Source organism: Psammomys obesus, unplaced genomic scaffold (genome assembly GCF_907164565.1).
Source record: "Psammomys obesus unplaced genomic scaffold, mPsaObe1.curated_primary_1811, whole genome shotgun sequence".
Taxonomy (NCBI): domain Eukaryota; kingdom Metazoa; phylum Chordata; class Mammalia; order Rodentia; family Muridae; genus Psammomys; species Psammomys obesus.
In genome coordinates this window covers 185,472-207,645 of record NW_026592636.1, presented here as the reverse complement: position 1 = coordinate 207,645, position 22,174 = coordinate 185,472, and the positions used below count along the sequence as shown (strand labels likewise).

General features: G+C 53.7%; 1 protein-coding gene across 4 annotated transcripts in view; it reads right to left on the bottom strand.

Moving 5' to 3' along the window:
* Positions 1 to 21,918, bottom strand: part of Lsp1 (lymphocyte specific protein 1) — a 32,317-nt gene extending 10,399 nt beyond the window's left edge. For 2 of the 4 annotated variants that reach the window (XM_055614685.1, XM_055614687.1), the window contains exons 1-2: positions 21,815 to 21,918; positions 134 to 283 (exon numbers count right to left, since the gene is read on the bottom strand). In XM_055614685.1, the coding sequence (XP_055470660.1) occupies positions 134 to 283; positions 21,815 to 21,882 (218 nt within the window). In that variant the 5' untranslated portion in view covers positions 21,883 to 21,918. Of the gene's footprint in view, positions 1 to 133; positions 284 to 12,432; positions 12,605 to 21,814 lie in introns of those variants that run through there. The other 2 variants (XM_055614686.1, XM_055614688.1) reach the window with 1 other exon arrangement.
* Positions 21,919 to 22,174: the final 256 nt, after the last annotated feature.

Below are 22,174 nucleotides of genomic sequence, written 5' to 3'. Positions count from 1 at the left end.
CCCTTGTCCCAAGAGCTGATCCCTTCCTCTAATTCCTACACTGTGGTTCCAAGACCAAGGCCTGACCCCCAGTATATGCTTCTGCCCAGGTCCTGTGTGGCAGTAAATAGTGGTCCAGGACCCAGCAGCTTACGGTGCCTGCTGTCCTGGCTGTTCCAGAGAATGACCGCCTTCATCTTCATCTTCATCTTTGTCGTGGTCCTGCAGCTGCCTCTCTCGCTCCCGTTGACGCTGCTCACGGGCAGCCTCTTCTTCATCTTCTTCTCTCCACTGAGTCGTGAGTCTGGAGGGGCAGACACAGAGACAGTCATACCATGAGTGACATGAGATGGTAATGGACAAGCCTTGCTGTTGGCTAGTGAGGGAAGGCCCCTGGACCAATCTGCAGGCCTCAGTTTACTCTAAAGATGGAGGCTGTGCAAAGCACTTGTAAAAGTGCCTCTGGCCAAGGAGGTGATCCCAGGGCTCTGTACACACAGGTGACCCTCTGGGAAAGGAAGAGACATCAGTGTCCACACAGGCTTCAGGCAACCCAGCATTGGAGCTGGTGACCAACTGTCCTGTCCTGCTGGCTGCCTCCTATGACAGAGCAGGGTTGCCTTGTTCCATGTGGGGACCAAGAAAAGCTTTGGTAAAGGTGACAGGGAGTCCAGAGAGAGAGCCTAGGTCATGGATACTAGTCAGATAGCTATCCCTACAGTCCCCATCTGGAAGCCCCTGCCTCCCAAGAATGGCATGTTGGGAGACTGATGTTACCACACGGCCCCCAAGTGTGGAGACAGATCAGGCTTACTTTGTCTTCCTACCAGCCCGTTCTCTCTACTGTGCACTTAGGGACCTTAGAGCACCCCACCCTCACCCCAGGGTCCTCTGTGGAGAGTCTTTCTGGGTTGTTTTAAAGGTGGTGAAACTGAGGCAGGCAACATCTGCAGCTCCCAGAGCATGCTGGCACTCAGGCTCCTCAGAATCTCTCTCCCTAAGCCAGGGGACAGTCAGAGAATCAGGCTAGACTGGGTCTGAAGGATCTGGAGACCCTACACAGCAAATCTGTGTTGCTGGTGTCTAGTGGATACCCCAGGCCTTGGCCACTGCCCTCTTCCCCAACCATACCACCATAGCACCCCCCTCCCCCAGGCTGCCTGGAGCTGAGAGGGGTTGTGTCCTCTGTTTCTATAGTTCCTGGTGCCCAGGCCCAAGGTGCCTGAGCCTCTCAGAGTTGTGTCTCCCTTCTGGGGTCTCTGTGCTTCCCGGGCAGTGTCCGCCGAATGACCCCACATCCCGCTCCCCTCTGGGCCTCAGTCCCCTGGCCAGGAAGCCCTGCCAGCACATGATCTAATCTCTCCAGGTCTCCCCTAAGCCTCTCAGACGAAAGCCAGGCCTCTCCACAGGCTCCAGGCTGAGGTTCACTCCTCCCTCACCCCCCCCACCTCCCGCCCCGCCAGCCACATGGGACTCCAGCCACGCAAGCTGCCTGCCTGCTCCTACCTTGCACCCCCAAGCCGAGCTGCCTGCCTCAGCCTCAGAAGGGCCTTCAACTTCCAGCCTGAGAAAGCCCCTTAATTCCCTACACCTGGCTCCCATCACCGGCAGATGCCGAGGGCCTCCTGGTTCCCTCCACGGCCTCAGCCAATGTGGGGCCGCTTTTGGCCCCTCTCCACCTGGTGAAGTACAGCTTTGTGTGCCGGGGGCTGTGGGTCACTCCTTGCACACACACATTTACCAGCAGCCCCCACAAAATGTCAGGGCAGAGTGGATGGGGAGAAGAGGACTCCCCACTCTGCCTGCTTCAGAGGCAGCCCATAAGGAGATACCCTCCCGGTGGGTGAGATACCCTCCTGGTGGGTTTGTTCTTGCTTTCTGAGCCTGTGTACGTGCAGGGTAGCTGTACATCTGTTTGAGCCTGTGTGCAAAGCTCTCGTGTGTGTACAAGCCCTCTGAGACTGGGGTACAGGACTCAGCTCTGCGCTGGGAGTGTGGCTATCCTGAGTAGGGGATCTCACTCTGAATGGGACCAGAGCCTTGCCCCATCTACCAAGTGCAATCTCCCTGCAAAGCTCATTGGGTTCAGGGCCCCTTGTGGGTACTTCACTCTTGGAGCACAGGATCTAAGCTACCACAGCCTGTCACCATCACACAAAGCCTGAAGAAGGGGGCTGCGGGGTTCGGGCTTGAAATGAATATAGGGACGAATACAGTGACCCAAACACAGATCTCTCCTGAGCAGGGTGCAGGACACATACACATCTCCTGTGGCCACATAGGCACTCACACACAGGCCCTCAGCGCATGTGCTCACACATGAGTACATAGGGTCATCCTCAAACATGTGCAGGCAAGGGCAGGGAACAGGGGATCACACACACACAGCAGGTCCCGTCCCCTCCCAAGCTCCCTCAGGGGGCCGCCCCTGCCTCACTATTTACTGTTTTCCTAACCATCACCCCGACAACGTGGTGCCGGCCTGAGCCTGGGACTGGCAGGAGGCCAAAGTGTATTTTCTGGGAACATCCTTTGTGGGACCCACCCCCTTCCAAAGTTACCCTAACTTAGCCCTTTCCTGAACAAAGTCTTGGGGACAGTGGGGGTGCAGGATAGGGGTCTACTGGTATCACCCCCTCCAGCCCCTTGCTGGAGAGAAGCTTGTCCCAGCGCCTGACCCTGCTCTGAGGCTGACGAGGCCTGGGGCCCCTTTCCCCTGCCTCTTCCCTCCTGCCTGCCTCAAGCAATGAGTAATGCGCCCCCTCCCCATGACCTCACCCCGTCACTATTCCACAGCTGGGCTCCGTTCTGGGAACTGGAAGGGGGTGGCTCTCCTGGGGTGGGGTGGGGTGGGGGCCTCTGGCCTGGGAAAGGCGCCCCCCGGCCAGCGGCCCAGACCCCTTGGCACGTTCTTCGGAGCTGTCAAGACTCTGGCGATGGCCGCCCCGCCCGTGGCCCTGGCCCCGCGCAGCTGCAAGGGATTTGGCGTTCCCGTACAAACGCAATCAGGCCATTTCCTGAGTCTGTTCTGGCTCTGGGGCCCAGGGCTCAGCCTAGGGGCTGGGGAGTGGGGCCCTGTCCCCCCACATCCTGCCCACACTGTCACAGGGCTTACCACAGGCTGGGAATGGGGTTGGAGCTGGGCTTGGGGCTGGGGCCCCACCCAGGTGCACCAGAGTGTACAGAACAGACCCCCCCCATCCCACTCTGAGTGGGGCTCTTTCACTCAAGCCAGTTGCCTCTGCCTTCTGCGCCCCTACTCAGTGTCTTGTCCCTCTATATCTTCTGCGCTCCTACCCCCTCCGCTGCTACCTAGACCCTGCTAAGAGCCCAGCAGCGCCTAGCTGGGGTCCAGCCCTGCCAGCTACCCACCCTCCTTGTCCTCCCAAGGATAGCTCCAGAAGGTTGGCAGGCTTCAGTCCCTGTTGCAATTCTGCCCCCTGCAGGATGCCCATGTGACTGGCCCTTCCAGCCAGCTTGAACCCAAAGGTTCAACCTGTACTGTTCCTATGCTCCCCAGAGGACACTAGAGAGGACTGGGGAGAGGGATCATGTAAGGCTATCCCAGGTGACCTTCTCCTTCAGGATACAGGGACGCCCTCTCACCACTGTCTCCTGGGTACCATGGGACTGGAAGTAGTGAGGAGCCTGGGGGCAGCCACAAGAAATGGTTGAATTGACTCTAAGGGATCACCAGGCTCTCTTACCCACAGGGGAGTAGCTTCCCCAGGGCCACAATGCTGCCCATCAGTGGTGCACTTGACCTGCCAGTGGCATAGTCCTGGGGAGAAGGGACAGAACAAGGGAAAACCTCCTGTTTCCGGCTCCCAAAGATAGGGGCAGACCTCTGAAGCTGGAACTCAGGGTCAGTCTTGAGCGATCACTGTAGGCCACTACCCACACTTCTGAGCACCAGTCCCTGTGTGCTATCTGCAGGACCCATTGACTGCTGGCTGCAGGGGTCCCATTCCCTGTGGAAAACAAAGGGGTGTGGGTGCATGAACGCTCAATTGCCACCCACCTCTGGGAAGAGTCCTGGAGGTGGGTGTGTGGAGCCAGCTCAGAGTGCAGAGCCCCTGGTCAGTAGGCGGGGCAGGCAGGAGAGTTCAAGTCACCTCTTTGAGGCTAAGTTGAGGAGAAAAGAACCTGGGCCCCCTCCCTGGACACTTGGCTCTGGTCCAGGACTCCCTCCATCATCTTTCTAGCCAAGCATGGACACGGTGGGTTACTCTTTTCTTGTTGTCAGGGCCAATGATGGGGGTCTGAGGATGGAGGTGGTGGGGGTTATTTCATTGGACAAGACCCTGTTTCCACTGCCCAGAAAAGCACTGCAATAAGTCGGTTAAAGGGGGAGGGCATGATCTTGACCACAGTTATGAAGGATGAGTGAGACCTTTAGGCCAGAGAGAAAGAGAGCAACACGAAGACCAATGCACATGGAGCCTGTAGACCTCAGAGGGACTCTGTGACCCACGGGGTGGCCCCTACGGGTGTGAGTTGATCCCACACCCAGGAAGCTCTGGTTCTGGGAACTGTGGGGGGGGGAGAGGATGGGGGAGAGGAATGCAGGCCAGAGGAAGTAGGAGGGAACAGCCAAGTCTGTGCCATGATGGGAATGGGACAGGGAAGTGGTCTTCAGAACAACCCAGTGTCCGTGACATGTGCAGCAAGGCCTGGGCCTCAGCTGGGAGAGACACTGAATGAAGCCTGGGTATGCAGCATGGGATGAGAGGGCCCCTGCAGACAGTCAGGACTGCGTTATGGCTGCTGGAGGCCCTCTCTAAGGGTTCCTGAAGCAACAGCTTGAGAAGGCCAGAGGTAGCCCAGGGGAGCTGGGATACAGCACAGGGAAGGCTGGATTGATTGGCTTCCTGGTACCCAGGTCTTCCCTGGGTACCATTGACCTCAGGGCACTGCCCAGGTCAATGTTCTATCCACTTCGGGCAGCGTATACAACCAGGAGAGGAGGGAAAAATCATCTCTCAGTGCCAACGGCTAAGATTCTCAGGCTGCTGCCCTTGGTCACAGGTAGCCTGAACAGCCATGCTTGCCTATGGGATCTATTCTTTTCACTTTTAAGAATCAAGCTCTCTATTCTGTGCTGAGTTCTTTGTCTTCCCTACCCTCAGGACACGCAAGTGGCCTGAATTCTCGGGAGTCGGTTAGTGTTATCTGTGCAAGGGATAGCTCTGAAGGCTCATGGTAGCCAAGCCTAAGGGGCGGGCCTTGGGAAGATTAAAAAGTGAAGATTGGTTGGCTGGGGATATGGGAATCACAGAAGGTTCTGGCAGGGAGAGGAGATGCTTGGAGCTAGGAAGCTCTGGCTGCCTCAAGGGTAAAAGGCAGATGAGGGAAGATACAGTAAGCGGGGAGTTAATTGTTGTCATTGGGGCAGCCCAGCATAAAGGCCCTGGCATGGGGATGTTACATGGAGAAAGCTGCAGAATCAGGATGAACATAGCTGTTTCCTGCCCTAAGGAAAAGAAGGGATCAAGCTAGCCAGTGGGAGGGCAATGTGGAGGTGAACTGGGGGAAGCCTATGGGTGCATGTCCCAGGGAACATGGATAGGGGTTTAGGTGAGATCTCAGCTCTGGAAGGGAGAGAGAAATGAAGGAACTCCCCTACACACATAGCCTCTATGTCAGACTCCAGGCCCAGCCTGGGGTTCTAGGATTTAGACATCCTGCAAAGGGCCTCAGAGAAGGCTGTGAACTCCAGCTTTCTCCTTCCCACTGGAAGGAGGCACTGTCCACCCTAAGTGGGCCTGCTGACTGCCACTCTTGGTACCCTTTGAATGCAAAAGGCTCTGGGGTGGGTGGGGCTCGTGAGGAACTGTCTTTATGAGCTGACCCAGAACCGCCCACTTCCTCCTGTGACAAGTAAGGTCCTGTGTCTCCATCATAACCTTGCTGTCCCCACAGGCCATATACCCCCCATTTTGCTTTTTTCTCATGGGGTAGCACATTGAATCGGACAACATCTAGTTGTGTCCACCCAGGATCCCCAAATCTGCAGTCTTCCCAGCTGGCCTCTGCCTGGAGTTCAGCGCCAAGGCCTTTTAGAGAAGGACATCCTGCCTGTCAGGCCTGTCAGACCACAGTGTCAGGCCATGCTCCCTCGGAGTCCTCCCGGCTTCCTCCTCTGCCTTTGTCCCACCGACCCCTCTTGACTGCTGGATCCAAACTCCACCCAGCGGGCATCTCTTCAGTTCTTTCTGTAGAACAGGGAAGGGATGTCCCTCTTTTTTTTTTCAGTTGAGGAGTGGGAAAACAGAGGCAGTAACCGGGACTTCACCACCAGCAAGGGGAGTCAGAGAGACCAAGGCTTCATTCTGTTACAGTCATTGGCTCTGAAGGCCTGGTAATCTGCTCCTGCTCAATAACACTCCAATATCTACTATCTGTTCTACTGCCCCACACTAGCTGCATTTGTCTTTTTAAGACCATGGCACCCCCTTATCCTCCCATAGACCACTTCTCCCTTTCTTTCTTAAGCATTCCCTTGCCCGCCGGGGCCAACTATGGTAAGCTCTCCACCACCCCAGTGCATCCTAGTGGTGCTGAGAGGCCAGCCCTGGCCCTTTGGTGTAGATCAAGGGCCACAGAACCATCCACGGGCGCTTTCAGGCACACGGGGCAGCAGGCGGGGACATTCAACTGACACAGCATACTTAAGGCAAGGTACCATCGCCCATGCTGCCCTGGTGGCATGATGGCAGAAGTGGCTGCTGCAGAGTGGTCAGGGCCTCAAACAAACACACAGGCATCCGGGAGACATCTCCAGAAGACACCATGGTTTGGGGGACCCAGAGAGGGGAAGGTGTCCAGTGGCAAAGCTGGTTCCCTTCCAGAGTGTTCCCATCTTCCCATCCTTAGTACAGAGGCACATTCTCCTGTCTCTATGCCCCTGGGTCCAGGAACATTCTACACCATCTTGTTGCAGCTCCCTGGCCCCTGAGGGCCTTAGGCAGGAAGGGGTTGGGGTGGGGGTGTTCTTGTATTTTCTCCCATCCATCCTTACCTCACAATCTGGGGCTACCCATTTCATACCTTGCCACCTGTACACTCCTTCCTGGGGTGATGCACACTCAGGAGAGACAGGCAATATCTCTCCTCTGGGGCAAAGAAGGGCTGAACCTTGGAGCCATACCTCAGGAAGGGGTATCTATCTAGGGGCCACAAAACCCTTTGGAAGAGCCTGGCTGAGTCAGATATAGTCCACACCTGTCCATCACACCACCCAAGCTGCCTAAGAAGCCCCCCTAAATCTGCATTTGAAAAAAGTGTCAGACAGTCAAAGACTCAACTCAAAAGTGTGGCTTCCTCAGAGGCGTCTACAGCTGGGATTTGCAGAGCCCCACTTTGAGCTCTTGAGGCTGGAAAAATGGAGATGCTGCAGGGCCCCTCTATCCTACACCTCCCTTGGAGGCTGCATCGGTGTTCTGCCATCAAAATAAGGTCTAGACCCAAGCTGGCTGTCCCATTAATAAGCCCATCCCTTCCCCTGGGTTTGGGAACCCTACCTCTTATGATGTGCTTTCTGGTCAGTCCATTGCTGGCAGCTTCCTCATTCAGGACTCCTAACTCAAATGTCTCTAGCCCAATCTGACCAGTCCCACCTGACCCTCAGGGCCTAGGGGTGGACACTAGGGCCTAGACCTCCCGTCCACTCTTTCTTGTCATAACGGCGGCTTGTGCTGGCCTGAGCTTGCTTTCTGCTTTCACTGGCTCTACACACTCCATGTCACTGACCAGAATTGACACACGGCTGGGGCCAACTGCACAGCAGCCATGAGACCTCCCTGGTGCCTGAGCTCTGCTGCTAAGAGATGTCTTCTTGCCGGCCCACTCATCACCAAGCTCCCAGTGAGGACTGGGCTCAGAGAGACTGTGGCTTGCAGCAGCAGACGGCCCTGGCAGAATGCTCACAGGGCTCACGAGGCAAGACTCTGGCACACTCCTTGACACGCGACGGTGGCTGGCACTGGCTTGAGACTGCCATCCCCTCCTTTTTCCTCCCTGGCTGGCTGTACCCAGATCCACCTCGCCCCGAAGGCCTGGCTACAGCTTTCCTAATGGATGCTGCTCAAATTCCTCGTCCTTCATCTGGTCACAGGTTTACACATTGTCTAACTTGGCTGCCCAACCTGGGCAGATTCATGGCAGGTGACAGTATGTGGCCAAGTCACGCCCCCAAGCCATCATCCTATGCCTGGCCCTGAGCCTCCTGTGCGCCTCAATTTTTCTGCCTCCCTGAGGAGCTAGACAAGTAGCTGGGCACTCACTGATTGCTTTCGACATGTATCTGCTCCTTGATCCAGGAACACCCTGCCTGGCCCAGTGGCCACATCTAAGCTCTGGGTGCTACCCAACCACTTAGGAGGGACTGATCATTCCTGGGGTGCTGAGGAAGAGGTCTATCCCAGCTCAGCCTCTTTCAACCTGCAGCCTGATAATATCCCTCAAAGCTGAACCGAGCTGCTGCACGAAACCGGAAAGGGCAATCCCCCATGGGCTGTGAGAGACTCACACATCCCTGTGGAGGTCACATCAGCTGAGGCCAGTGGGATGTGTGCTGGCCCTCTGAGCCCATTTCCTGGCCAATGCCGAGAGACAAACTGAGCAGCCATATTTGAGGGAGAGAGGCAGGCACACTGGTCCTCACCGTGTCCCCACCACGCATGCTGCGGCTCAGAAGCGCAGCATCCTAGACCTGTGAGTGACAGGGTGACCCCCTCATCTTCTGTGAATTAAATGTGAGGAGACAAGGCAGCAACAGGGGTAGAGAAGCAGAACCCAGTCAGGGGGTGGTTGTTCAGGGGGACACCGGCTCCTCCCTTCCCATAGTTCTTCCTCCTTCCATCTGTCCTTTACCTTCTCTTGCTGGCTTGAAAGCTTCTTCCCACCATCACCTTTATCCTTTCCCTTTCAATACCAACCACCCCCTGCCCAGGTCAGCTAAGTGGGGACTACAGAGAAGCTACCCTCCCTCCATTGCTGGCTAGGAACCCCTCATCACCCCAGCTCCATGTATCTTGTTCTTTTCCTCCCTCTTTGCTCTTTCTTCTTCCTTTTCTCCTTTCCTACCTGGTAGGACACATTCTCTCAACGGACTTTCAAAGCCCCCGGGGGCATCCAATGTGCTACTCCCCTGGCACCATCATCTCCAGGCCCTCTGCCTCCCGGAGTGCCATTTCCAGCTGGCCTCAGCATGTCCCCTGTCCTGGGTGGATAGTAGCAGACCCTCATAGCCACATTCCTGCTCCTTGGGACAGCAACCTGCACAACCAGATCTGTGGGCTGAGGGCCAGGTCTGGTCCCAGAGCCTGAGAACCTTTCTCTGCCCACCCAAGGGGTTCTAACCCCATCTACCACCTAAAGCCCCCTGCCTATCCATAGCCACTTGTCCACTTTAGCCCCCATGCCCACCTGAAGTCCTTTGCCCTCCTGCAGCCCATGTGCCCACCTGTCCTCTGGAGACCTTGGGAGTTCATCCTGGCATTGTTCTCTGGAGAGATGCTCTGGGCCTGTAGCAGCGTCCTTGCAGGCTTGGGATCCTTCAGCTACCCTGAGGGTCCCAAGAACCCCTGGGTGTCCCCTCTTGATTCCAGCAGAAGCATGGGGTAGGTGAGTCTCTGGGTGCCTTGGCGCCCTGGTTGCTGCTTGCCGCCTGATCTACCCAGCTCTGACGCACCGGCTGGGACTGGAACCGGAACCTCAGTCCTCTGGGCTCTGGCCCTGACACCCTGCCCAGGGGGCTGGGCCACTTGGTCCCTGTACCCCCTGCTGCTGGCTCGGCCAGGCTCCAGGCAGGACAGGCTCTGGCAGACAGACCACCCGGCCCGCAGGGGTGCCGCCCACTGGCCACCCGGCCTGCCAGGGTGGGGCCGCCCCACCCTCGGGATCTCGGCCTCCAATGGGCCCGTGGAGCCACGCCTCCCTGGACACTGTGGTTGGAGGCCTGGCTTCCCCTCCCCCCACTGGGCCACCCAGCAGACTGCCAGCCCCATCTACTAACCTCTGCCACACTGGGATCCCCAGAGTCCCAGAGGGCCACATGTTGGGTGGGAGCCTGCCTGAAGAGACTTACACCCCAGGGGAGCCATAGACAGATGCCATGCTATCTGCTGGCTGGTGGGTGCTGGGACTGATGAGACAGAGGCTCATACCACCCAAGGGAGCCTTGGTTGGTGATGCCTGCCAAGGTGATTCTTGGCTCAGTCTCTTAGGATAGCATCAAACCAAGGTGTTCCTGACCAGCCCAGATGCTCTTAAATCTAGGCCACCCCAGGAGGAGGGGGGATATGGCAGAACCAAGTAGCCAGCTGAAAGCCCAGGTGACTCTCTTTAACCCTGGCCTGACCTATGGTGGACATGGGAGGACCCTTGCTCTCCTGGGGGCAGGAAGTGGGTACGAAAATTCCTAGCACAGGGGAGTAGGAGTAAGCCTAGAGTCTGGCCAGTGACATGTTAAGCCTCCAATTCATACCCAGACTCAGACAAGGAGACTTAGAGGGACGTGCCATCTATTTTCCCACTAGTCTATAAAACTATTTCTGATGAACTTAAGCTGGATTCACTGTGCACCTTGGCCTCTGATGACATACAGCAACTGCTCCAGAGCTTGTCTGGAGGGACTGGAGGGCTCCACTACCACGTGTGGTGAGAGAGCCTTGAATTCTTGGGGAAAGATCTGGGCAAAGGCAATGGATGGGTGACCTTGAGCAAGTCACTTGACCTCTCTAAGCCTACTTTTCTCATCACCTATCCTCCAGGGATGGGTGAAGTGGACAGTGTTGGATGCTATAGACATGTGGACAAAGGCTCAGGGGTGGAGGGTATTGTAGTACTAGGTAGTAGCGTGCATATGTCTGCACATATGTGTATCAGTACACATGAGGGGTGTGGCGACAGTTCAATCACAGGACCGGGCCCTCAAAGATGCACAGCTTAGTGTATATCTACCTCAGGCATCACCCATGTCATCTACTGTGGACCCGCTCCACAGTATGACGGATCTCTGTCATCCCCCACAAGGGATAATCTGCTGGATCTACTCTCCCACTTCATCAGAGATCACTAAGACCTACCAGGAACCTGCCTTCCTGTTCTGTCTGCTGGTTAACCATTGTAGGCCTTGGTCTCTGGGTCTCCCCCCATCTTTCTTCAGCTCAACACTGTGAATGGTGCCGAACCTAACCCCTCCCCAAGATCTTGCCTTGTCTATAGCTTTAGTGGCCCCGTTGCCCTTCCTTTGGGCTAGCAGGACATGAGTCTGGTGCTAGGTCTTGTGGCTCTTTCTGTCACCCGACAGCCACCAGGGTGCTGGAATTAGTTTCCTGCTCGTTATGTGGTACTGGTGAGTTGATAAGATTGATCAAAAGTGCTCCTAAATTCCCAGGAAACAGAACATCATGAGGGATAGTAGCAATGGAGGATATATCTCAGCCTGGACAAGAGGGACATCCAGAGTGAGGAGGCTGTGCATGAGAACTCTGAGCTGTCTGAGCTAACCCTGGAAGACTGGCATGAGGCATGGCTATGGTATTGTCTGGGGGCTAGGGTGGTGGGTTAGGGCTGGTCCTAACCTTGGATGCCAGCTGGGACCATGATAGGTCTAGGACTTGGAGGTAGCTGTCTCCTGGCATCTGCCCACCACCATCTGTGCCCTGTCTCACCACTGAGAGCCAGGGCCAAAACACACAGAAATATGAAACAATGCCAGCCCCACCCTTCAGGAGCATGGGGTTTAAGCAGCCATGAAAGTGGGTCAGGGAACTGGCCACCAGATGAGCAGAGGAGCGGAGCCTTCCTGACTAGGGAGACCATGACAGGCTGCCCGGAGGAGGCGGCACTGCAGCAGAGCTTTAAAGCCAGAAGAGGGAGGAAGAGGAAGGGCACAGCAGGTAGCTCAGAGAACAGCAATGAGCTCTTAATTATTGGAAGTGCCTGAGGTTTGTAGGGCCTGGGCCTATTGCTGTCCTCTCACACACACTTTACATAGGAGAAAACAGGGTGAGTGAAGCCTCTCAAAGGCCTGAGGTCCAGTGGCCAGAGTCAGGATTCCTAACGGCTCCAGTGCCTCCCACTCCCAGGACTATCAGGCCAGTGGTTTCTGGGGCCTATGGCTGTGGGTCCGATCTCATTTGTAAAGTGAAGGGTGTCTGGCTAGTTCCCCTGGACAGCAAGAAGACATGGCAGTGGGGGCTTAGCGGCTACTCTGAGGATACATTCTCCGTGGGTCCTGGGGACACACAGGGCTGATGGGAGGAAGAAGTGCAGCTGCCTGGCTGGCCAATATGATGGTTTTATGCTGGGCTTCAGTATCTTCCCATAGGTGTGCATAGGCAGCCCAGCTCAGCCTATGGGCCACATATCTGCCAGTCAGGGTGTAGGGGGACCACTGTCGGCAAGGGTGCCGCGGGCACCGTGCCTGGGCTGGGAGGGACCTACCTCAGGAGCTTCTCCAGGCCCCGTTTGCTAGCATTTCTCCTCAGGAGTGCGGGGCCATTCATGCTGTGGGCCTGCCCGCGACGACGCTGGTGACCTGGCCTGACCCTGGCCCTGGGGACTCAGCCCGCAGCTTCAAAGGCTCCTGGTGCTGTGGCCCAGCACCTCTGTTCTCCTCTCCCTTCTTTGCCTTCTCTTTCCCCCTTTCCTTCTTTCTTTTCCTCTTTTCTCCCCTGCCCTGCCCTGCCCTCTTCTCCTTGTCCCTCTCTTTGTGTTCTTGTCCCTGCCCCCCCTCCCCCTGTCAGTCTGTCTGGTCTCTCTGGCTCTGAAACCCCTTCCCTGTCTCCTCTGCCTGTCTGTCTGAAGGATGTCTGTCTGTCTGTCTCAGCCCCTCCAGCCCTTGGGGGCGGGGGTCAGGGGCAGGCTCCCAGATGGCAGCCCCAGGCCCTTCCACTGTCCCTGGACCCTGTCTCTGTGGGTCTCTCCCCTCTCCTTTCTCAGGACGATTAGCAGCTGCTTTTCTTTTGTCCCCCAGCCCCCTTCTCCGCCCCCTCGGTCTCCTCCACCTCCACCACCTCCTCCTCCTTCCGAGACTAGTAAAAATGTCAGAGAGAAACCCTCCCAGCCCCGCAGTGTGGGGGCTTGGCTGGACCTCCACACCCGCTTGTGGGCAGCATGGTGGTATGCCCCCCTCAGACCATCTTGGCAGCTTCTGCCACTTCCCACCTCTCTGCCTACCACTTCACTCTGGGTGCCTGGCCCACAGGTCACCTCCCCATCCTCAGAGCCTCTTGGCCATCTCTGCCTGCCTGCTGGTCCCTGCTCTGAGTCCTACTCTCCCTGACCCCTGGTTCTCTCCTCCCAGATCTGGGCCTCAGCTGCCCTGACCTGGCTGACTGCCCCTCCTTGCCCTTTTCTACTCTTCTGGCGTTTTCATCCCTATCTCAGTCTCCCTCCTACCTTCCCTCCCCCATTCCTTTCCCTCCCTTCTTTTTCTCCCTCATTCCCCTCCCTTTTCTCCCTCCCTCTGGGTCTTCAGTTTCCCTCTGTTTATTCCCAGCTCTCTGCTCTTGTATAACCTCCAGGGGAGGCTGGGCACCCCAGGAATCTTCCCAGGTCACCTAGTTGGGAGGCTACTGCTCTCCCCAGAACCTCAGGCTACATTCAGAGCAGGGAGGTAGAGACACCACAGAGAGCATCTTCCTCTTGTAGGAAGCCAGAGTCCCCAGGGTCATGGCGGGTACCAGGGTGGTCGGTGCCCTCACCAGCCAGCCCCCTACCCTATCCTCTGGCTCAGACCCAGGGACAAGCAGCCCAGCCCATTGTTTTTCTGGTTGGGCTTAGTCACTGTGACTCACTGGAGAACATTGGAGGCTAGTAGCTGGGCTGGGGGAAGTTGCCATGGGCCGGTTCTGGGCGAGAAGGCTTTCATCTAGTGGCTTCCAGGATCACCCACACTCATAGCTGTGGACAAGCTGTACTGTTAGACCCATGAGCCAGATGGAAAAACCAAGGTTGGCCAGCAGCGCTGGGCCAGGTCCTAGAACCAGAATCTGGTATAGCCAAGACCATAGTTGGGTCTATTGATGGCCAGCAACTGCCCCACTCTACACAGCTGGCCCCCAGTGGTTCCTCCATCTCCACACTTGAAGAATGGGCACACATGAGTTATTGTGACCTCTAGGTGGGCTAGAAAGTGAGATTCCAGAAAACTTAGGACAACTGAGGACGGACATGGGAGTTGGGGGGTCACATGAATAGATTACTGGTGGGAAGGAGGCATGCTTTAAAGTGATGGCACAGATACAGTTCCACAGCTCGGATGTGTAGTGACTAAGAAGCTGACTACCCGCCTTTTCTATCATGCTTGCTACAGGATGAGATCCGGCTGTTCTGAGCACAGCGGTTACGGCATCTCCCTCCCCCAGCATCTCCCAGGAGGAGATGGAGCCAGGGAGTATAGCAGAAACAGCAGAGTCCGCTGCCCTCACCAAAGCTCAGAGACATAAGGAACAACACATTCTGAAGGCATAGGATGGGCTGGTATGAACCTCCCTCCTGTAAGCCCATGCTGAGGAGGTCACCTAGTAGAACCAGATCGCCTAGGAAACCAGTTTGTACTGCGCCTGCACCACCGCAACTCCCCACACCACCCCCTGGCCCCTGTTCCTACTCCAGCTAGACAGCCAGAAATGACATGTGATCAGGCGTGGTCAGGACAATTTGGGTTCAAAAGAAGGAAGAACATTTCCAGACAGGGAGGACTGCCTTAATCAGGGGTAGTTCCCATGAAGAGATGTGGAATTTAAGGCTTTGAAGCCATGACATATATGGACAAGAGGACAGAATGTTTGATACTGGCCTTACTGTTCATTATTTTTCTGCCTACCCATCTACTCATCCATCCATGGATGAGTACACCCATTCATCTACCCATCCATTCATTGACTTATTGCTTTAGCCCCCTATCTACCTATACATCTATCTACCCATCCATCCATCCATCCATCCATCCATCCATCCATCCATCCATCCATCTTGTCCTTATGGTGCTTGTATTTTTATGTATCATTTTTCAACCCATCAAGTTTTCCTTATGCTTTTCCATCCCCCAATGTGAATATAACATAGCCTACTATTGAATAATTATTTCAGTCTATACGTCTATAACCATGTCTATTCACCTTTCATCATGTTTTTCCATTGAAAAAGGATCTATCAGTTGACCCATCCATCCATTCACCCATCCATTCATTTTCCCTTTATCCATCCATGCACCCATCCATCTATCCATGCATTCATCCATTCACCCATCCACCTGTTCATCCGTTCTTCCTTCTATTTATTGATCCACTTACTTAAACATCTCTTTAAAATTTTCAGTTTATTATTATTAAGAGAGGCTGCATATACCACAATGAGCATTCATGGGGCAGAAAACATCGTTGTGGAGCTGGTTCCCTCCTTCCTTCTTTACCTGGATTCTGGAGACCTAACTCGGTTACCAAGCTTGCATGACAATTACCATTTTACCACACTGAGTTATTTCATTACCACACTTAGAAGAAGTGTTCAGCAATCCATCCATCCATTTGGAGTATAATAACTTCCCATTGCATACTAATTAACACTACCTCATCTTCATCCTTCAAGTTGTATGTGCATTTGTCTAACCAACAAATTTTTTTTCAATCCATGCTGTCCCCTCTCCAAATAGTCTTCTGCTCTTATTTTCATGCAGATTTCTGTTTCTTAAATTCTTTTTTCATATTTGTTCATACATCTGTGTTTTCAGAGTCTTCTCACATAGGAAGCTGCACATCCAGCTGCACACATCTTTGTGTGTGACACTGTATGCATAGTAATCTAGGCAAGTCAATACAACATTATAGGAAACCAGCCCAATTTTCACCACCTACTCTTTTCCCCTGCGTCATTCTTCTAATCACAAATCCACTTAATTATCCACACATTTGTTCATCGATCTGTGTGTTTATTCAAGAAGCACGAATTGAATTCCAATAACTTCTAATGTGCTGGGAATTCAGCCCCACTCTCCAGGGCTCATGATGTTGACATTTTAGCGAGAACAAATAAGTAAATATGTACCAACACATTGCAGATGATGGTTAATGCTGCTGAAAGTGTGAGTTGGGGTATGAAAACAGGGAGCACCAAGGGACTGAGATGCATTGTATGATACTCAAGGAAGAAGGAAAGTTTAGTGGAAAGGGATAAGCACTTCTTGGTTTAAGAAGGAAGAAGAGAGAGAAAAGGAGAGAGATTGATTTTCTCACAAAGGGAGAAAGTATTCCAGAAGGATAATATAAATTTATGTGGAGAGGTGTCTTTTCACATATCTGTATTTTCAATAGTTCATTCCATACCAATTTATCCATTTATTGATCTGTCATCTGCTTATCTTTCCACTCATACATCTACTTTTATAACTATTTATTCATTATTTATTTACAGTCATAATTTGCCTGTTTTGATATTGTATTTGTCCAGTCATTTATCTATGTCCTATCTACCTCCTCATTAGTCCACCTATTCTTTCATCCCATATGCCCATCTTCTAATACATCCTTTTATCTATCCCATCCATCCATGCAACTGTCTGTCCATCCGTCCATCCATCCATCCATCCAATAACCCACCCATCCACACTCGTACACTTATCAATCCAACCCCCATCCATCCATGTATATATCCATTCATCTACCCATCCACCTACTCGCTCATCAATTTATCCATTCATACCCATCCATCCATTCATCCAACCACCCACTTACCATCCACCCATCTACCCACTCAAAAATCTATCCATCCACCTCATGCAATCACCAATGCACCAATTCACCCTATATCCATTCAACCACCCATTTATCCATTCATTTACCCATTTCATCCACACATCTATCCATCCACCTATCCATCCATCCACTCATTCATCCATCCATAGATATACCCACACACCCATCCATCTATCCACCTAGCTATTGTCATACCTTTTTCTTCATCCATCTTTCCCTCTATTTGTGTATTTCTCCACTACTGATTCTTCTTTTTATTTTCTTTATTTTATGGCTAGACATGGCTCAAAAGTGTATGGCTTGAGAATAAGGTCCCAGGAGGTCAGGTCCCTCTTAAAATGGACCCTAAACAGAGCTCTGGAGACACAGATCTACTCCCTTGTCCATGCATCTTGGTAACCCCCAGAAGACATACTTCAACAGACATGCTCACAGACCAGTGTGTACCAAAATGAGGAAAGACACAATAAGCAGTGGGAGCCTACTGGTGGAGGGATCTGGGATGGTGGCTTTTAATAGCAATGTGGCCCTGATTTACATAATGGGAAGCCTCCAAATGTTTCCTGCACTCATTAGCTCCATGTGTTTCCTTTTCCAAGCAGGATCTGGTGGGCCAGAGCTAAGGGCAGGGCCAGGGAACTGGGTGTGGTGATGAATCCAACTGTGGTTGGAGCTGGGACTAGGAGAAAGGGTAACAGAGTCTTTCCAGATTTCTTTGGAATAAACTAGCTATATTCATCTGTCATGAATTCTATTGCTTTTTTGAGGAGAGGTTCCTGGGAGAGAAGAGAGAGGTAGAAGGTAGGGGAGAAGAAGATGAGGAGGGGACAGGAGGAGGCAAAATAAAAAGTGGAAGAGGAAGGGGAGAGAGAATAGGTGAAGAAGGAAGAGGAGAGAAAGGGAAGGAAGAAGAGAAAGGAGAGACAGGGAAGAGAAGGAGTCAACTTACAATATCTCAACTTGGAGGTGGTCAGCAAGTGGAATTGGTAAGACTGGCCTGGCCACAAGAAAAAACCAGGGGCTTTCCTCACCCACCCATTGTCTACTCTCAAACTCTTATACTCTAAACCCACAGCCCCCTGCCTCTCTGCTAGCTCCTTGGTGCTGGGTAGGAGTGGCTGGCTGGTGAAAACCTAATCCTAGGGAATGGGCTGTATTGTCACCAGGTGACCCCTTTATCCAAATCTGTCCTCTGCAGGTAACATAGTACTGCCATCCAAAGAGAGGCCCTGATGCCTCAAGGCCAACCAAGAGTTACCCTGTGATCTAATGCAGGAAGATGGGGGCTCCATAGCAACAGAAGAACTTCCCATAGCCCTGTGGTCCAGTGCTACTGGAGCAGATGCAGAGACCCATGACTATACCGGCCTGGACCATGACCCACAAAACATTCCTCCTCCAGCCTGGGATGTCCCCATAGATTACCTGCTACCAAACTTGGCCTATTCCCACAGAGTGCCCTTCACCCTGACCCAGTCTATGTCCCACAAAAACCACTGGTTCTGTGTTAAGCTCCATTGCATAGCAGTGGGCACACTCTGGGGATTTTTACCAGAACAGCCGGGAACAGCCTATCCTAGGTCTCACCCTAAGCCCATAGAGGGCTTGTCTAGTCACAGTGGTCCATCACTGAAAGGCTTACTTTTACATTCTTGAGAGGATGGTGTACAATATGTTGCTGGAGCCTTACAGGGCTCAGCAAAGACACCCAAGCCATGAATGCTAGACCTGAGTACCTGCATTCTGAGTGTGCATTTGGGAAAACTGAGACACCAAAGGGTGGCTCTTACCCTTCTCCCTCTCACCTTGAAATGACACCTCAACCCCTGCCCCAAAAGCCTGAGTTCCCAGAGGGAAAGGCCCGGTCTTCTTCCCCTGGCAAGCCCTCACCTCCTCATGGCTCACCAATCATTCTCATAACCTCCTTAGGGAAACTGAGACAGACAGAACCACTAGTATAATAGTAGTGTCACCCTGACAGGGACATCCCATCCTGGAACATCTGTCCCCAGACATCTCTCCCAGAACTGTCTACCTCAAGTAGGCAGGGCAATTTGGGAGCTTCTAGAATCAGCAAGATTGGCCTGTGATGTCACAAATGTTCCAGGCATCTGGTTTTCCTTCCCCAACCTCAAGATGGGGCTGTAGAGGAGTTGGACAGAAGATGACAGAAAGCCTAGGGCCCATATACTGTTTGGGTGAAGCTTGGCTTCCCCCTCTGTTTTCAGGGACCCTTGACTTGGTCTGGCCTGGCTCAATTCTGCCATCTGGAGAGAGAACTCCAGCTCTCATCTCCTAGATGTCTCATCCTCTGAGCACACTTTGGGAGGGCAAGGTTGGAGGTCCCTCCACTGGGCTCCTGTCTCTCAAATGAAGGCTCCAATAGTGCTCACAGACCTCTGATTCTAGCTCAGAAGGCCAGAGGGACAGGTGGTCCAGGAAGGAACCCTGCCTAGGTGACCTTCAGATTGTCCTGTTGGTCAGCAGGTGTGAGCATAGGCCAGAAAAGTTTCCAGGGTAGATGAGGATCCAGAGCAGGTACTTCAGCAAAGCAGCATCAGATGCTGAGAAAATCAGGATGCAGACGACCCAGGGGCCAGATGAGCCCTGTCACTCAAGGAATAGGTGGCCTGGTGGAGCGGGCCAGACCTCTTCCCTGATGAGAGAAAGCATGGCTCCATGCAGAGCTGGGGTTCCAGGACATGGATATGAGGCCCTAAGGGCATGCTGGCCCTCCACCTGTGAGCTGCTTGGCTGCCTTGTAGCTCCTTAGGCATTGCATAGTAGAGGTGTAGGGGAGTTGAACTTGGTCTTGAGGCGAAACATTCCCTCATTGTCACCCAGAAGTCCCAGAAGATTCACTTACAGCCCTGTGGAGGTGCCACACCCTGCTCCCAAGGGACAAGAACAAGCCAATGACCCTGTGTTGGGTAGCCAGGCAGGGAGAGAGGAAGAGTGGCAGTCCCAAATCAATGATGGGAGCACAGGAGTGGTACACAGTAGCATCCCAGCCACCTGAGGGCTCTGTGGGAGGGGCTTGGCCTGCTTTGAACTTGGTGTGCATACGTGTTGTGTCACACTCACCCTGGTATACCAGGGCAGATATGAGGAAAGTGTTTGGTCTCTGCCTGGTGTGCCTGGTCCTCTGTGGGAAGCATGGGGTGGGGAGTCTGATCTACTCCAGTCAAAACTGACCCTGCTCAGCTCTAGCCCTCCAGGGTTTCCTGAGTGGGAACTTCCTAGGCCAAATAGCTCCTTTGGGCACTAGGGACATTTTACCACATTAAACAGGAGAATCCCCTGGTCTCTGAGTCATCCTGTAAGAGGACAGCCCCACCTCCGCCTGGGTCTCAGTTTCATTTTGAAAGGTTGGCAGAGCACTTTGCTCTCTTTCTTCCTCCATTTTGGGGAAAACAACTTTAGGGGGCTCCCAGGCCCCTTGAGGTCTTAGGATTGTGGAACAGGAGTTCCTGAGAGATGGGCACATGTGCAGCCATGCCCCAGTTCTATAGTAAGATGCCTAGGGATCAGTGCCTGCCGGGGCTGTGGGCACCCTTGACTGTGTTGCTTGGATCTCGGCATTTGAGACAGCTGAGAGAGGGGGCTGAGGAAGGGCCTAGGAGGAGGGTGGGGCCAGCTTGGCTTCTTGCAGCTGCCCTTCTATGGGCACAAGGTGGCAGGGGCACTGACGTGAGGACATTTCTGAACAGGGTCACAGCTGTTGTCCGATTACCCTGTTCCACACACCCCACAGCTTGTGTCCTCACCCAGCCTGGGCAGAGTGTCCTTAGAGCCCTTCTTGGGCTGTCATAGTGCATGTCCTCTCTCCTAGGAGACAGCCTTTATAGAGCCTTTCTGGGGACAACATGGCCCTGGAACATGGATGCTGACCCAGGCCAGGCTAGTTTCTGCTTAGCCTCACACTCCTTTCCTGTCCTGGGAGTTTCCTGAACAGCTCTCAAACTGGGGTCCACATGGAAAGCAATAGTGGGGAGGCTGAGGTTGGCTCTCTAACCCCCCCCCCCCCACACACACACAGTGAGGCCTCTTTCCCGTTATCATTGATAAGGACTGAGGCATCAATGTTGCTATCCGAGATCTGAAGCCTGGCTCCATTTCACAAGACAGCCTGGGGACTGCAGAAACCCTGAGACACCTTCTGAGGAGGGCCTTCTCTCCTTGAGCCGTGGCTGAACCCCAAGGGTCATACCCTCCTTGCCAGCCTGACAACTCTGGCAGCAGTTCTAGGGCCTCTAAGGTCTTACCTCCTTCTTCCCCTTCCTCTTATGCACCTGGACCGCAGGCCGCACATCCTGCTCCCATAAGGCCTCTAGCTCCTGATATGTCCCCTTCTGTCCCTTGAAGGCCCTGACTTATCCCCAAGACCTGACACTCTCTTCTGAGATGTGTTCCTGGAAAAGGACAGAGCAGGCACTAATGGCCTGGCTTAGTCTCCATGGCTGCCCACAGACAGTTTCCCTCTCCATAACCCCCAGCTTATGACCCAACGCAGAGAAGAACCTCAGCAATCCTTTAAATCACAGATGCCCTTAAGCAGCTGGCAGCCTACAGGCCTTTGCTCAACCCTGTCTGTGGCAGAATAGTGGCCCCCTTTACCTCTGCTGATGTTCCCTTCCCATACCCACTGTACCCAACAGCAGTGCCTGGTCCACAAGATGCCATTGGCCTTCTCTATCCCCCTAGAGAAGCTTTAGGAACCCCTGAGGCCTGGTCATCTCTGAGTATCTTAAGGCAAGAAAGAGCCCTCAGACAATCCTGCAGGTGAGAGCCTGATCAGGATCCTTAGGCCCAGTTTCTCCCAACACAGCTTTTACTCTCTCCCACTGTTCAGGCACTCCCAGTCCCTATCACACCAAGCATCCACCCCCTTTGTCCTGGCTATGGACCCTAGCCTTGCCCATTTAGGCCAAGCTACAGTGGTAGAGGGAAGAGACATCCGTGGTAAGAGGAGGTTTCTGACGGAACTCTAAGTCTCCAATAAGTGACCTATTCAAGAGTCTGCCCCCTCAGGACTTGGCACAAAGGAAGCTGCCTAAAGTGATGCTCACCCTTCGCTGTCTTCTGCATGTAGCTCTTCCTGCTCCTCGCAGCTGGGATCGCTGGAAGCCTCCGCCATGGGCCTGATGTCTTTGGTGCGAGTGCAGTTGTTGTGGCTGCCGGTGCTTCTCTGTAGATGGGCGGTGGCCTAGAGCCCCCACCCCAGCAGGTTTCACTTCCTCCTTCCGGCAGCAGGTTGAAGTTTTTGAGCCTATGGGGATTTTTTTTTTTTTAACTATGTTGCTGCAAGAGAAGAAGAAAAAGCTAAGCCCAAACCACTCATCAGGAAGTGTTGAGCAAACTTCAGCTGCCTAGGGTGACAGAAAAAGTTCTGAGGGCAGAGGTGGGTAAGTTCTGGTCCATGTAGCTGG